The sequence below is a fragment of the Rhinoraja longicauda genome, chromosome 1, assembly GCF_053455715.1.
Source record: "Rhinoraja longicauda isolate Sanriku21f chromosome 1, sRhiLon1.1, whole genome shotgun sequence".
Classification (NCBI taxonomy): Eukaryota; Metazoa; Chordata; class Chondrichthyes; order Rajiformes; family Arhynchobatidae; genus Rhinoraja; species Rhinoraja longicauda.
In genome coordinates, this window is record NC_135953.1 from 114,473,319 (window position 1) to 114,490,486 (window position 17,168).

General features: G+C 42.2%; 1 protein-coding gene across 3 annotated transcripts in view; it reads right to left on the reverse strand.

Annotated features, from left to right (window-relative positions):
- Positions 1-17,168, reverse strand: part of LOC144596411 (ETS-related transcription factor Elf-2-like) — a 116,114-nt gene that overhangs the window by 64,204 nt on the left and 34,742 nt on the right. For all 3 annotated transcript variants that reach the window (XM_078404656.1, XM_078404644.1, XM_078404647.1), the window contains exon 2: positions 6,604-6,975. In XM_078404656.1, coding sequence (XP_078260782.1) covers positions 6,604-6,678 — 75 coding nt within the window. In that variant the 5' untranslated portion in view covers positions 6,679-6,975. The remainder of the gene's footprint in view (positions 1-6,603; positions 6,976-17,168) is intronic.

Below are 17,168 nucleotides of genomic sequence, written 5' to 3' on the forward strand. Positions count from 1 at the left end.
TGAAGGCCCATCAATCACGTGCAGCTTGGAAGCCCGGAAGACCAAAGAGTGGAGGAGGGAGCCACTGGTGGTGATGGATGCAAGGAGTGAACCGGTGGGAGAGGGACTGGGGTATTACCTCCGGCACCTTCATGGTCGCCTGCAGGAGGCACCTCCGGAACACTGGGGTGGTCGGCAGTGGAGAGGGGCGTCGGGTCACGGGCCTGCAGGCTTCCTGAATCAGGGGCACTCCAGGACTTCCAACATGTGGACTGGACTTTGGATTGTTTGCGTTTATTGTGTTTTGTTCATTTGAAATGGCACCACAATTGTGGCAACTATGCAAAAGAATTTCACTGAGCTCGTCATATGTGACAATAAAGAACCATTGAATAATTTGATAGTTCCTGGGCAATGCATCATTCAACATGCGACACAGTGGCACAGCTGGAAGAGCCACTGTCTCTCAGCGCCAGAGACCCGGGTTTGATCCTGAGCTCAAGTCCTATTGTGTGGAGTTTGCAAGTTCTCACTATAACCACATGGGTTTCTTCCGGATGCTCCGGTTTCCTCACACATCCCAAAGACGTAGGTTTGTAGGTTGATTGGCCTCTGTAAATTGCCACTCGTACTTAGAGAGTGGATGAGAAAGTGGGGTAACATACAAGTTCAGTTTAGGTTATTGTCACGTGTACCGAGGTGCGGTGAAAACTGTACAGCGTGAGTGGGTGATCGATGGTCAGTGTGGATTCAGTGGGCCAAAGGACCCATTTCCATGCTGCATCTTTAAACTAAAAATTGATGAACGTCAAACTAACTAATGTTGTGGCACGAGTTTCAAAAACATTGGTCTATTGTACAATGTGTTTGGCATGACAGCTTCGCATCCTTGATCAAGACTACACCAGATCAGACGATACCATAACCAAGCCCGTTAATGTACAGAATAGTGAATTGTAACCATGCAAACAAATGCAATTTAATTGTACTCCAGTACACTGGAAAATTATGTAGCACTGATGGTGATATGCAATCGAAATATAGATCATGTAAAAATAATCTAACCATGTTCATGAATTGTTTTGTATTATTTTTTTTAAACCTACACATTCCAATACCACTTTGCAGTGGGCTGTACTATATACTGTCAACCACGCAATTTGCTTTAAAATGTGGATAGCAAGTACATGCTACTGCCTGATCACGTTTGTGACTACGTCAAATACATGAGTCAGTGTGCGGACGGAGCTAAACTACTGTCAAATTTTGCAACTTTGTCTGCGCCAGAAACGTGGCGACTCTTCTGTACAGCCTAGGTGAGGTCTGCTGTATGATTTTGTATGCAAAACAAAGCATTTCACTGCACCTAAATACATGTGACAATAAAGTATCATTGAATCATAGAGTTTAAATGCTCAGATCAGGAAAACTATGGATAGAAATGGGCATCTCTGAATGGCCAGTTATGTCATGGACAATTTAGTTGCAATTATCGAAATCTAAAGTTGATGCACTTACCGAAGATAACCCATTTTGTCAAATAATCACCAAAATGCCATCCCATTACATAAATTAAACTGGAGGCCAAAACAGAACCCCAAATAGTCTCTATAAATATTGAACAGCACAAACCATTTATCATCTTCTGTGATGGCAGATCACAGCAAACCAAAACTGGTGGCATTAAAAATCCAACATGCACCACTTTAGCTATATGATGCCTTCAAGCAATAATACAAACACTATTGTATACTTGCAATGCACTACTCATGAAACAATCTTAATTACGTGGTGTTAAATGCAGTAAACTCTATTTTCCGAGAATTCAAAAAAACCACAAAAATTGCACAGGAAGTTTTAACGTGCACAGGCCCGTCTTTTTTATCTTATTTTATCTTAAAATAAAAGTCAGAAAGGCTGCTTACCTGCGTCTGTGTACAGTTTCATACAAAAGCAATGGACCAGTTAAACAAACATTCCCGCATTTCATAGATGTGCCATTTTTTCAAATTTATAAAAATATTAACATCTATTAATTCACAAGGTACAGAATACTATGACAGTATGAAATATTACAACAAAAAGCATTATTTTATAGATGAGATTTCGTTTTCAAAAAGAATGAAACAAAATCTGTTTATATTTTGAGTTCCATCAGGTGGTCGTGAAGTTATTGCTTGTGGTGCTGACTGAAGAACTGATTGAATGAATGACTGCACTGAAGAAAATTCTTAGTATCGCAATATGTCTTGGCCAGACATTATGGGCCAAAGGCCCTGTTCTTGTGCTATACTGTTGTATGTTCTAGGTTCTATTTCATCAGTTGCATACACATAACCCGCAAAGTCATTTATGTTTAAAGTATCCAAAGAGTTATCTACATCCAAGATTCATTAAAGAATAATAAAACTTGTATTGTTATATCATAAACATAGAAAAGTTGTTCACTCGATTCAGTGTGCTTTATGTGATTGCATGTGGTACAAAATGGGTACCAGGTGAGCAGTTTTGCATATTGAAAACAGTGAACAGGACTCTCCCTCCAGGGAACTGAGGTTGAGATGGGAAGAAAATCATTGGTCAAGTCTATTACAAATCTGAAAGTTAAATGGACGCTGTGCTTGTACTGACTCTTCAAAGGAAGCAGAAAATGATGCAACTAAATCTCAACCCAGGTTTTTGTCTGGAGACTGGAAGTGATTTATCAGTTTCAATTAAAAAATTGATATTTCTCTGTTTTAGCAATAACTGCTGTTCAAAGTCATGATTCAATAGTGGAGGGAGCTCCATTTTTTCTCAAAGAGAAATTGATAAGGAAGCTCTTGATCACTGGATTCTGAAATGTCCTCAACTTCCCATGAAGGTATTTTTCAGCAAAATCACATTATTGCAGTTTACATCCTCACAGCAAAAAAGATACCGAGTGGATAACGAAGGGGGCAGGCCTAGTTTACCCACCGCTGATAACCCTTTGATGACCATTGTAACTTTGTCAGTGCCAAAAACATAGCGACTCTTGTGTACTGCCTAGGTGAGGTCTGCTGTATGATTTTACAGGGTTGTATGAAAAACAAAGCATTTCACTGTGTTTTCACTCATTTCACTCATCCATCAGTGTTTTCACTTTTCACATAGAATCCAAACCATTTTCCTTAGCATTGGGCTCAGCGGTGGAGCTCCTTACAACACCCGAGACCCGGGTTCAATCCTGACTACGAGTGCTTGTCTGTACGGAGTTCATACATTCTCTTTGTGACCTGCTTGAGTTTTCTGAGATCTTCGGTTTCCTCCCACCCTCCACAGACGTACAGGTTTGTCGGTTAATTGGCTTGGTATAAATGTATAAGTGTAAAAGAAATTGTCCCTCTGTGAGTATAGAGTAGTGGTAATGTGCAGGGATCGCTGGTCAGTGCGAACTCAGTTGGCCAAATGGCCTGTTTCCAGCTGTATCTCTAAACTAAACAAAAACTAAAACAAATATATATTTATGATGCATATAAAAACAGACACCTTTGGGACCTTCCTAATTCCATTATTTTTTAAGAGGAAAATTGTGTTTGCGTCCAGTGAGAGTTAAGTAAGCAAAGGAAAGAAATTTCAAGTGTATCTGTCTACCATTGTGATTAATGGCAGCTCTCTATTGTAAGTCCCTCTTTCCTTCTCAATCCCCATCAAACTACTGATGAACATCTGCTGATACAAAAATGCTGAAGATTTGAAAACAAAAATGCTGAAGATTTGAAAACAAAAATATAAATTCCACTGACTGGTACACAATAGCGTGAGCCCAGTGTTAATATTGATTTGAAAGCCACATCACAAACGGGGAATTAGCAAAAATACAATCAGTGAACCTAGTTGCATCTAACTTAAAGCAAATTAAAAAAACACCATCCTTCCCCCAACTGTCATATTACGATTATTGCAAATAATTTCCAAATAACCTGGTTTGTGAAAAATTCTAAATGATTTACAAGTTTCTGTAAAAAAAAATCCAAAAGCACTGGAATGAATTGAGAATTCTGCCATTTTCCATCGTGCATCTCTTGTAACATCTCAGCTTGAGTCAACAATGAAATGTTTGTTGGTTTTGCTCATATAGAACAAGATGGGACCTATGCTACACAAAAGACAGCAGAATCAGCAGCTTTGGGTCCTAGCTTGGCATTTCCCTGTTGAACCCGCATCAGACCAGGATTGAACGAAACAGAAGGTTGACACAAAAGGCTGGAGTAACTCAGCAGGACAGGCAGCATCTCTGGACAGAAGGAATGGGTGACGTTTCAGGTAGAGATCCTTCTTCAGACTGTGGACTGGGTGGGACAAAGATAGAATGTAGTCTGAGACAGTAAGATTGGTGGGAGAACTGGTAAGGGGGAGGGGATAGAGAGGGAAAGCAAGGGCTATTTGGAGACAGAATTCCCTTCATTCAGCACATTGCCAAGCAGTTTCTGGCCATTCTGCATCCACTATTGAAAACATTCAACTCTCGTGACCGAATATAGAGTTTCCACCTTCCTGGTGGCACAGTGATAAGATACCGCAAGGCTCTCATAGAGGGCTTCACTAATAAATCTACACACATCAAATGAGAACAAGAACAAGGTCTGTTATAAATATACATCCCGAAGGCAGGCACGGGTTGATTGTGGATGATCAGCCATGAACACAATGAATGGCGGTGCTGGCTCGAAGGGCCGAATGGCCTCCTCCTGCACCTATTTTCTATCCCAATTCCTCTTAAATATCTCACCAATATCTGATATGCACCACAATACACAATGTGTCCCAAAAATGGCATCATCACTGTCTGCTGCAATAAAGATGCCTTCACCCCCTATCTCCAGTAGATAGTAATGACTGATAATCTAATATTCCCCGTACCACTTAATGTCATAACCAATAAATTAACTAAAAAGGGAAAAACAGACTGTTTGCTACAGGATTTGCCCAGTTACATAAAATAATGAGATGATTTTTATTTTGTGATATTGTTTGAGAAACTGGCCTTTAGCCTCTGACATGAAACACTTGGCCTCTGCATTTACAACTGAATACAGGCATCACAAGAGGCGGCAAGCTCAAAATGCAGTTCCCCCAACATTTGAAGCAGGGTAGGCTAGATTTAGCCCACAAGTCCTGCAATGTGACAATTTATTTCTCATCTGTTAATGGTGACGTTTTGGGTCGAGACCCTTCTTCTGAAGAAGGGTTTCAATCCAAAACATCACCCATTCCTTCTCTCCAGAGATGCTGCCTGACCTGCTGAGTTACTCCAGCATTTTGTGATACCTTCGATTTGTACCAGCATCTGCAGTTATTTTCCTACAATACATTTTCAATGTAGGTGCTGTGCAGGAGAACTTGGCTGATGTGTACACATGCATCTTCTACCCTGTTCCTTCTATGGGGTGAGGGTGGATTAGGGAGGAGTCTTTAGACTACCTTATTATTTGTTTTGCATGGCCCATAGAGACACATTATTCTCTGACTGCAGTGACTATTCCCAGAGAGAGTGAGGATATGCTCAATTGTGTCGGACGCCCTTGTGGCTGCCTGTAAAGCAATAGATTAATTTTCATACATGTAATTTATACATAATCATTTTCCCCTCGCTCAATTTCTCTGGAAATGTTTCCTTGTATTTACTGAGAAAAGTTGCTGTCATTTCTGTTTTAAGTTCCACTCCATTCATTAAATACACAAATTGTGCTACATTACTTGATTTTGATGTATAATCAACTGTTTACTGTGAGCTCAAGCAACTTGCTTGAAGTCAGCGCATTCAAATGATTATTTTATTTTTTACTTACGAATGTGAAATATTTCCTAAATGCTTGCACTGTTTAGACTTCAGTAACTTTTAAGCCTTGACATTTGCTGACCTCAAATTTACACTAAGAGTCGTAGCAAATAATAACCTAGAGGAGTTGGCCTTTTTGCCCAAACGTCCAATGCCAGACATTAACATTGCTCAACAGCATTTAATTGGATTACAAAACGTAAGCAACAACTTCCACAAAATTACTGGCGGATAAATTGTGCAGCTTCAATGAGTACAATGGCATAGTAGCTGAAAATTACTAGATTACTATCCCAAGATCTGAACCAATGATCTGGAGACCTGAGTTTAAGTCCCACCACGGCAGCTGGAAACTCAAGTTCAAGCAATTAAAAATACTAAGTCGGTAATGGTGATCCTACTGTTAAAAATATCTATCTGGAGAGGGATATCTACCATCCTTACCTAGTCTGGCCTATAGGTGACCCCAGAACCACCAATGTGGTTACCTCTCAACAACCTTCTCATTCAGGCCAATTGTGGATGAATTATATAAATGAAAGAATGTGCACATCCCATAAATAAAAGAGTCTTCACTTTGCATTTTTGCATATCAGTTGTAAGACATGGTTAGAGAGTTAGCAGTCACACCTTCAGTGTTGGAAACCACAGGAAAGCACGCAAATTACGTTCAAAAGTCTGAAAGTATTCAATGTGGCAGCACAAGTTATTTGTGGCATAACAAAGACAGAAAAGGGAACATATGCATAGAAGTTAATATAGGACAGAGGCATAGTTGGTTTTCAAAAGGAGAGGGGAGGCGGAACCACGCCTTCGCTGACCTGCTGCTGATGGTTCTCCATTCCATTCCTGGCAAAGTCAAACACCCGGCTTCCACAGTCCACCACAGATGTCATAGCACATTCCCTGCGTCTTCACGAGCAACGGGAATCAAACCTTCCTCTCATAACAGGGGCCCGAACTCAGGCAGTCCCAAAATCAAACTGACCCTTGCCTTTCCTCTTGGGCACAAACACAACCATACAGCACTAAAGAGAAGCGTTGTTCAAAAGATGGCACAATCAACATGGTGGAGCACGGGGATGAGTGAGTCCCCCCGAGGCATGCATCCTTCCTTGATCCACTTCCTCCATTTATGACTCGAGGTAAATGTCATTCCAGTCAATCGTGGGTTCGGCAAGCGGTAACTGTACCTGCAAAGGGGAGAGAAAAGCTGGTAAATTTATTGGCTTTCAAAGACCAAGAGCAAAAGAGAAAGGTAAAACCAACATAAATACAATTTCAGGTTTTTTTTCAATTTGACACTTGGTTTAGCCAAACTGGAAATGCCCATAAACTGGATAGTTTCCAATCTAAATGCTATCAACACATCAGTGAAACAGACTTGTTGAAATTTCATTCTCAGGATGTGGGACTAGCAAAGAAAGCAGCCTTTCTTTTTAAAAATAAATGTTGAACAACAGAGGGCACCAGTGAGCAGGTCACAGCAAAGCTTACAGAATAATGAAAGGAATAGATCGAGTGGATGTGAAAAGGATGTTTCCACTGGTGGAAGAGTTTAGGACCAGAAGTCATAGCCTCAGAATTAAAGGGCGCTCTTTTAGAAAGGAGGAGAGGAAGAACTTCTTTAGTCAGAGGATAGTTAATCTGTGAAACTCATTGCCACAGAGGGCTGTGGAGACCGTCAGTGGATATTTTTAAGGCAGAGATAGACTAATTCTTGATGGAACGGGATGTCAAGGGTTATGGGGAGAAAGCAGGAAAATGGGATCAGGGGGCAGAGATCAACCATGATTGAATGGTGTAGATTCGATGGGCCGAATGGCCTCATTCTACTCCTATAACTTGTGAACTAGTGAATACACCATGAACTCTGCACTCATGCAGTGACATCTGAAATTCAGATAAGGTAGCTAACACAATATTTGTTCTACATGTTCACTTAACACAAGCTTGAGATTATTATTTTCCATGAAGCTTGAGACCATTATTTTCTTGGTTCCTTCGAAACAAAAAATCCTATAAATAGTCAGCAAGAATCCACAAGAGCTATGTTTATTTTTTCTTGCGTGGTGACCACAGTCATGTCATAAAAAGGATCAAGAAAATCAGGCAAAGATCAATTATTGATTTATTTTGCATGGTTGAATTCTATTCAGCAATCCTACCAACACAAGCCGGTATAGCCTTCACATGACTGGGGTGGGAAAAAACAAATTGACTCACACCTTAGCACTGGCTTGATCACCTCCAGGCTTACCTGGGTGTTACCTGTTGAAGTGACAAGTGGCAAATGTTAAATATCAACCTTTGAATGCAAATCAAAAACAAAAGTACCGTGAAAGGTTGTAGAAGATAGTAACATGCCACAGGCAATCGTTAGCAGTGCTTTTTGTAAGCTTTACACACAGGAGAGACCAGTTTCATTCCTTTTGTTGCAGGTTTTGGATCATGTGCCCTCATGATGTGCTGCAAGTAAGAATTTCATTGTTCTCTATCTGGGACATATGATAATAAAACACTCCTGACTTGACTCATTGTGATAACTCCAGAAATATCCAGCACCCACAGCTTCCCTCAGCAATTGAATGAAATATAATTTTAACTAAGCTGGTTTTAAAAGGAACTAAAATGCAGCAGTCACTAAATCCATTTTTTCTCGAAGTATAAGAAATTTTATTTTAGATAATTTTGTGCAAACCGGGTCTCAAAACTGAATTCCAAGACGGCAACTTAAAATTATGAAGTAAAAGTAGTTGAAAGCAGATAAAAGATCATTACCAGAAGAAACAAATAAGTTCATAAACTGAATGGTGGCACGCCAAAGAGCGAACAATAATTAATGGAGAGGACACAAAGTGCTGGAGTAATTCAGCAGCATCTCTGGAGAATATGAATACATGATGTTTTAGATCATGAGCCTTCTTCAGACAATTAATGGAAACCAGCTGACTGCCCCAACTACCATAATCAATCATAAAATTCAAGAACAAACCCTTTCACATTTTCTTTTTTTTAAAAAACATGCCGAAAATGCATTGCTAACTTGCGCTCAATATTCTCGCAGATCTCTTATTTCACACTGGATGTACCTCAACAATTGTCCCTCTGATACCCTGCCCTTCATGGAGTTTACAGGCCCAGTCACTTTCTGGACATCTTTCTTCGACTGCTTCTTTAATAATCCAAACTGTCACTCTTTTCTGCAATTCAGCTTCATCCCACATCAAGTCAAATGTTAACATTATCTCCTCCCCACTCATTATTTACTCTTCTTAGGTAGTCCCTCAAGATTGAGCATGATTTGCTACTGCCCTGGATTTGTTCTGAGGTGACTGATGAGGCCAATGTAGGAACCTTGTTCTCTTCCCAGGTGCCTGGATGGAGTGGACAGCTAGATCATTTGTGAGCGATGTACTCCTACCACTGTCTTTATCAGGATGAGTTCCCAATCCTTGTCATGAGCCTCTGGCTTAAGTTTCCACCGTAACCATTCAAGTGCGGATATTGGCTACCATTCAAAGCCAGAGCTCATTCGTTTCTCAAGGAAAGACACTATTCTGGACTAGTTCAGCAGATCAAGCCGCATCCCAAGAGAACATGAAAAGGTGATGTTTCCGGTTGGGACCCTTCAAACTGAATCAGTCTGAAGGGTCCCAACCCGAAACATGAATCAGTCTGAAGAAGAGTCCCGACCCAAAATGACACCTATTCATGTTCAGGAAGGAACTGCAGATGCTGGATTACACTGAAGATAGACAGAAAATGCTGGAATAACTCAGCGGAACAGGTAGCATCTTTGGAGAGGAGGAATGGGTGATGTGTTTAGGTCCAAAAGTTACTCCAGCATTTTGTGTCTACCTATTCTTGTTCTCCAGGGATGCTGCCTGACATAATTACTCCATTTTGTGTCTTTCCTTGGTAAACCAGCAACTGTAGTTCATTGTTTCCCCAATTGTTTCTCGACACCCCTCCTACATCCTCCTCTCCCGTCTCCTTTGTTAGCCAATAATCCTAATTTTTCCACTCCTTAATCCATATTCCAACACCCACTGACATCAGATCGGCTTTATCTGTCACTTGGTTAAAAGAACAGTAATTACCATCACATTCTAAATAGCCCATCAGAATATCCTTCCTCTTCTCATTCATGACAGTCAAGGTGATTTGCTTATATTCCATATCCCAAATTTTCTGACTAACTTCGTTCTCTGCCTGCCACTGTATGTTTCTTTTTTTTTTCCTAATCAGATGTGCAGCACTTTGGTCAACGTGGGTTGTTTTTAAATGTGCTATACAAATAAAATTGACTTGACTTGACTTAATTGCACTTTTAAAACAATAGACAATAGGTGCAGGAGGAGGCCATTCGGCCCTTCGAGCCAGCACCGCCATTCAATGTGATCATGGCTGATCATTCTCAATCAGTACCCCGTTCCTGCTTTCTCTCCATACCCCCTGACTCCGCTATCCTTAAGAGCTCTATCTAGCTCTCTCTTGAATGTATTCAGAGAATTGGCCTCCACTGCCCTCTGAGGCAGAGAATTCCACAGATTCACAACTCTCTGATTAAAAAAGTTTTTCCTCATCTCTGTTCTAAATGGCCTACCCCTTATTCTTAAACTGTGGCCTCTGGTTCTGGACTCCCCCAACATTGGGAACATGTTTCCTGCCTCTAACATGTCCAACTCCTTAATAATCTTATACGTTTCGATAAGATCCCCTCTCATCCTTCTAAATTGCAGTGTATACAAACCTAGTCGCTCCAGTCTTTCAACATATGACAGTCCCGCCATTCCGGGAATTAACCTAGTAAACCTACGCTGCACGCCCTCAATAGCAACTGTTTATCCTTTGATCAAATGATACCTTTGCAGCTGAAGCACTCTCTCCCCTCCACTGTGGATGTTCCTGTCTCAGTAAAGCTTATGCTACTCCAAGGGTTTAGTCTTCACGGTCATGGCCTCCAACAGCAAGCTTGAGCAACTCCCCCCCCCCCCCCCCCCCCTCCCTCAGAAATCTCAGTCTCCAATCTTTTGGCAACACCACTAACCACCCTAGGATCATACAAGAAAGCAAAAACAACCTGCAACTTTTTCTCTACAGCATCTGTCTCCTTAAATTCTCTGCTTCACACTCCATCGTCTCCTTCACAAGCAAGCAAAAGGATTGACACACAAAAAAAAACAAAATCAACTTGACTCATTAGTTCTGTGGCAACTGTTCCTTCTTTACCCATCAGGTCAATTCTCCACCAAGAGCTCCCTCCACACTCTCACCCTGTAGTGCAATCTCAGGCTCCAGACACATTCTGGATACCCAGCCACTAATGTACAAGTCTCTCGTACTCTGGACCCCCGGCAGGCACACACTCCAAACTCAGGAGCAAGTCAGATGTCAAACTGCCAGGATTAATGAACAATCGGATGCAGGATTATTAGAGTTTTACTGTATTGACTTCTTATCGAGTCCACATCACAAGATTAGATATTGTTCAGCCAGAGCTGAACACACTTCTCGGCATCTTCATTGTAGGAAGCCAAAGATCGGCAGCTGTGCATTGGTTTTCCAGTTGAGGGCATTTCAGCAGGTGCTCCATTGTTTGTGACTCAATACCACATTCGCAGGTGACATCATTGGAGTTATATCCCCACTTGTTTAGAGACTTCTTGGCACTGCCAACACCAGTTCCCAACCGATGGAGGCATTTCCATCTGGCCCAACTGTATTGGCTGAAATCATGATTGCTGCCACTACTTGAACACTATAACAGTCGTTACATTGAGAAGCACCTTAGGTTACAGATACTGCTCCTCCCTCATAGATATAGGAGCAGAATGAGGCCATCCGGCCCATCGAGTCTGCTCCGCCATTCAATCACGGCTGATCTATTTTTCCCTCTCAACCCCATTCTCCTGCCTTCCCCGCGTAACCTTTGACATCCTTACTCATCAAGAATTATCACTCTCGGTTTCAAAAATACCTAATGACATGGCCTCCATCACCGTCTGTGGCAATGAATTCCAGAGATTCACCACCCCTCTGTCTGAAGAAATTCCTCCTTATTGTCATTCTAAAGATATGTTTTCTATTCTTAAGCTGCGCCCTCTGGTTCTAGACACTCCCATTACTGGAAAGAGCCTTTCCATGTCCACTTTATCTCATTAATCCACATAGAAACTTTTCAATACAGAAATGTTTCTTTAATCCATTGTTTATAATTCGCACGGGAATTAGGCTAAGTGGGTGGTGTTGGGTATTTCCCTGAAAGAAGTGACCACAGCAAAAATAGTTTGGGAATTATTGCTTATCAGAGCAAAGCGTTTCATTCGATAACAGACTGTAATTATCACTATGTTTGCAGCCAGGGAAAAATTGGTCATGTGCTACAGAAGAATTCTCTGCATGTGCTAACTCGCATTAGAAATAAACAGGAGCGAGTGCTAAGCATTTTGGAAAACTAATATACAGTTTGCACTTAACATTGTTTAATGTGGCAAAAACAGTGCATCACAGGAATACAAGCAAACAAGATCAACACATTCAATGCACTCCATCTGGCCAAAATACAAGAACTCCACAAGGTTTATAGTATTGAACAAATTTCAGTTCACAAGTCAAAATCTTTTTTCAACATTCATCGGACACTGTTCCTTCCCAGTTATGTTACTGGACAGGGACTTGGACTGGTGCTCCAGAGCCATGCGCCCAATTTGCCAATCTTCAACCATCAACAGCAAAAGGTAGCATTGTGCACTCCATCACAACCACAGAATCCAGATTATTTAATGCTCTCTCGCTCCCAATAGAAGGCATAAAATGCAAAAGGGTACAAAGTGCTGGAGTGACATTAGGTCAGGCAGCATCTCTGGAGAACATGGACAGGTGACTCAGCAGGTCAAGCAGCAGCCCTGAACGTGGATAGGTGATGCTTCAGACTGATCTGAAGAAGGTTCGTGACCCGAAACGCCATCTGTCCATGTTCTCCCGAGATGCTGCTCGAACCACTGAGTCACTTCAGACCATTGTGTCCTTTGCGAGTCACCTCCTTGCCCACTCTCCCAACCTGTCTAAGTCCTTCTGCAGACTCCCTACTTCTTCTGCACTACTTGCCCCTCCACCTATCTTCAAATCATCCACAAACCTGGCCACAAAACCATCATCCACTTTAAACGTGAATAGTAGCAGCCCCAACACCGACCTCTGCGGAACACTGTCATTCGACCAAACAGAAAAAGGGCCCTTTAATGCCACTCTTTGCCTTTGCCATTCAGCCAACCTTCTATTTTATGCCAGTGTCTTCCCTCTCATACCATGGGCTTTCATCTTGTTTAGCAGCCTCACATGCAGCACCTTATCAAAGGCCATCTGAAAATCCAAGTAAACAATATCCACTGACTTTCCTTTGTCTATCCTGCTATTTACTTCCTTAAAAAATTCCTACAAATTAGTCAGGCAATATCTCCCCTTCACAAAGCCATGCTGACTTCAGCTCATTTTAGCAGGTGCTTCTAAGTACTCAAAACATCCTTAATAATACTCAAACATCTTACCAACCACTGAAATTAGGGTAACCAGCCCACAGTTTCCCCTATTTTGCCTTTGTCTGCCCCAGGCCCAACTCCTCGTGTGCCAGGTCCCCATGTCACCTCCGTTCCCCGATCTTTCGAAGCACACCTACCTCTTCTTGAAATACTAATAATTTAGATTATATAATTCTCCAGGGTAGAAAACCCCAGAGATTCACCACTCTCTGTAGGAAGTCCATTCTTAAACACCTCGGCTTAAGTCTGCCAATGATTACAGTGTTCAAATCCACACATTCAACAACCTTGCTCTAAAGGTACACCTATCCACATCAGCAGCAACCTGCACTCACATTGCACCCTAAACATGAAGTCTCACGTAACACTCTGAACAAGACGCCTCAAAGCATTTCACAGAAACAAGATATTAAGACAGATGACAAAATGCTTAATCCTAAAGGTACAAAGAAAGCAAACAGCTCACCCTTCTAAATTACCCTTTGCAAAACAAGCTAACTCTTTCAGATAAGCTAAGACAAACCAAGCAACTATGAGAGTGAGAATAGAGACCAAAGATAGTAGCTGGTATCAAGTTACTGCAGCTGGCAAATTAAAATCTAACTGAATTTGCTTAAATAACTACAGATGTTTAAGTGGTTAGAATACAGTGCATTGAGTAGCCATAATGCGCACCCCATAATTCATTCTGGAGATGGGCAGCTCAAGGACAAGGACAATACATGGCTTTGTGAAGGGGAGATATTGCCTGACAAATCTATAGGAATTTTTTAAGGAAGTAAATAGCAGGATAGACAAAGGAAAGTCCTGCTCAAGGACAATACTTGGCAAAGAAACCAATGATAAAGTTATTTCATATTTTCGAGTGAGGTGTTGGAGGAGTCAACCTCCCAGCGAGCTCTGCACTGAAGAGTCCAATCCTGCCAGCTTGCCACTTTTGTAACAATCCTAATGCATTTACGTTACGTGTAGGAAGGAACTGCAGATGCTGGTTTAAACCGAAGATAGACACAAAATGCTGGAGTAACTCAGTGGAACATGCAGCATCCCTGGAGATAAGGAATGGGTGATGTTTCAGGACAAGACCCTTCTTCAAACTAGTCTGAAGAAGGGTCTCGACCTGAAACGTCACCCATTCCTTCCCTCCAGAGATGCTGCCTGTCCCGTTGAGTTACTCTGGCATTTTGTGTCTATCTTCGGTTTAAACCAGCATCTGCAGTTCCTTCCTACACGTAACGTAAATGCAATCCCAGTCAAAGGAATTTTAGGCAAACTCCATTCTGGAATGTACACATTTATTTAATACTAAAATATAATAAAATAAATAAAATAAATAATATTATAATATAACATCTAGACCTGCTTTCATGCATCTTTATGTTAAAAAAAAAAGTACAAAATAAATGCTGCATATACTCAGGTCAGACTGCATCTATGGAGAGAAAAACAGAGAAAACAAAACGTTTCACTCTTCCTGGAGGCCATCTGAGTTGCCGAGTATTTTCATCATTTTCCCTTACTTATTTCAAATTTCTAGCATCTGTAACATTTTTGCTTTTCAAATCAAGTTAATGTCATCCATTTTAAACTATTACGTCAACATGGATAGACACAAAATGCTGGAGTAACTCGGCGGGTAATGCAGCATCCCTGGAGAACATGGACAGGCGACGTTTTGAGTGAGGGCCCTTCTTCAGACTGAATCTTTGGTATAAACCGGCATAGCAGTTCCTCGTTATCACATTACTTCAACATGGCCCAGTTGACCTGACGTTAGAAAATCTAAACCACAATGTTCTAGAGTACAACTTGAACAATAAAGCCTTTGAGAGGAATAGATCAGATAGATGCACAGTCTCTTGCCCACTGTGGGTGAATCGAGGAGCAGAGGACAGGATTAAGGTGAAAGGGAAAAGATTTACTAGGAATCTGAGGGGTAACTTTTTCACCTTAAAGGGTGGAGGGTGTATGGAATAAGCTGCCAGAGGAGGTAGTTGAGGCTGGGACTATCTGAAAGTTTAAGACACTGTTAGACAAGTACATGGATAGGACAGGTTTGGAGGGATATCGGCCACATGCGGGCAGGTGGGACTAGTGTTGCAGGGACACGTTGCCAGTGTGGGCTAGTTGGGCTGAAGGGCCTGTTTCCACGCTGTATCACTCTGACCCTATATACATTAGCCACTATTCAGTAATATTGACAGTGAAACACACACCTGCTTTCTATTGGAGATTTTACCAACTTATGCAATTCAGTTATTTAGCCATTAACATAAAATGACAGCTTAAAATGCAAAAACTGCCATTTCACTGCATACAATATCAGCAAATGAGGCAGCGATAATGGCAAATAAAATGTTATACACATGACCACGTTTTAACTAGAAAAATATATTCAGCTCCCTGAACTTAGAACCTCAATCTACGAAAAGTGGTTTCTACATTACAATTAAGTACTTTGTTCAAGTGTAGTCTGTTTGCAAAGTGCTTAGAAGTGCCCCAAGGTCACCAAGGCCTCTATACAAAAACAGGTTCTTTAAGTGATAGGATCCATCAATTCTTCACAGAATATCTGCCAAGATCCTTGAGCCCAATTAGCCACAATGGCCCTTGCCTGACGGGAGGGTCATAGATAACAAATGTAATGAAAAGACATACCCTAAACAGAGCAAAAATGATGCACAGCACTTCAGAGAGCACTCTGACTCTATGTTGTATCAAAAGACAGACACAAATAGCATTGGATTGTGATCAGCAAGAGATTGGCAGGATCAGTCCTGGATGTGGGGCTTCTCCCTGGAAGTTGTCAGTTTCATCAGAGCAGAAAGTGGAAGAAAATGAAGTATGGAGACACAGAAAGCAGGAACATGCCTTATTCATCCCTTCAATCAAGGTCGGCACAGTGGCGCAGCAGTAGAGTTGCTGCCTTACAGCGCTTGCAGCGCCGAGACACGGGTTCGATCTGTATGGAGTTTGTGCGTTCTTCCCGTGACTGCGTGGGTTTTCTCCGAGTTCTTCGGTTTCTTTCTACACTCTAAAGACGTGCAGGTTTGTAGGTTAATTGGAATGGAATGGAATACTTTATTGTCACAGTGAAATTCTTTGATGCATACCCAACGTATACAAATAGCAGCCGCCTACGGTGCTGACAAAGTTACAAAGTACGCCGACTCCTCCTTTCGTTCTCTCTTCCCCCCCCCCCCCCCCCCCCCCCCAAGCCGTCCCCCCACACCGGATATTCCATTATTCTTCCCTTCCCCTTCACAGCAGTCCTCCATATTCTCATCGACCATGGGTCGAGGCATCGCCGCCGCGAGGTTTCACCACCGTCGAGGTCCCATCATCACGAGGTTTCACCGCTACATCGCCGCCAAGGCTTCGCTGCTGTCGACGCCCCACTTCAAGCCTCTGTGGTGCCGACCCAGGCCCCAGCCGCGTGCTCCGTCGGTCGCTCCGCTGACCCGGATTCCGACTCGCGAGGCCCCGGCCGGGCCTCAACCCGGGCTTCTTCCAAGCCATCCGGGAGGCGTCGAGACCGCAGCACCTCGATAAAGGCCTCTGGTCGCGTTCCCAGCGCACAGCCGCGGCCCTTCGGGAAGCCTTGGTATAAGTGTAAGTTATCCCTAGTGTGTGTAGGGTTAATGTGCGGGGATCGCTGGTCGGCGCGGGCGGTGGGTCGAAGGGCCTGTTTCCGCACTGTATCTCTAAAACTAGAAAAAACCTACTCCACCATCCCATGTGATCATGCCACCCTATTCCCATTTCCACCCATATCCCTTGATCTCTGGGCATTTGTATTGCAGCTGTTAAGATGGACCCATTGTATTTGTTCAATTGATCAT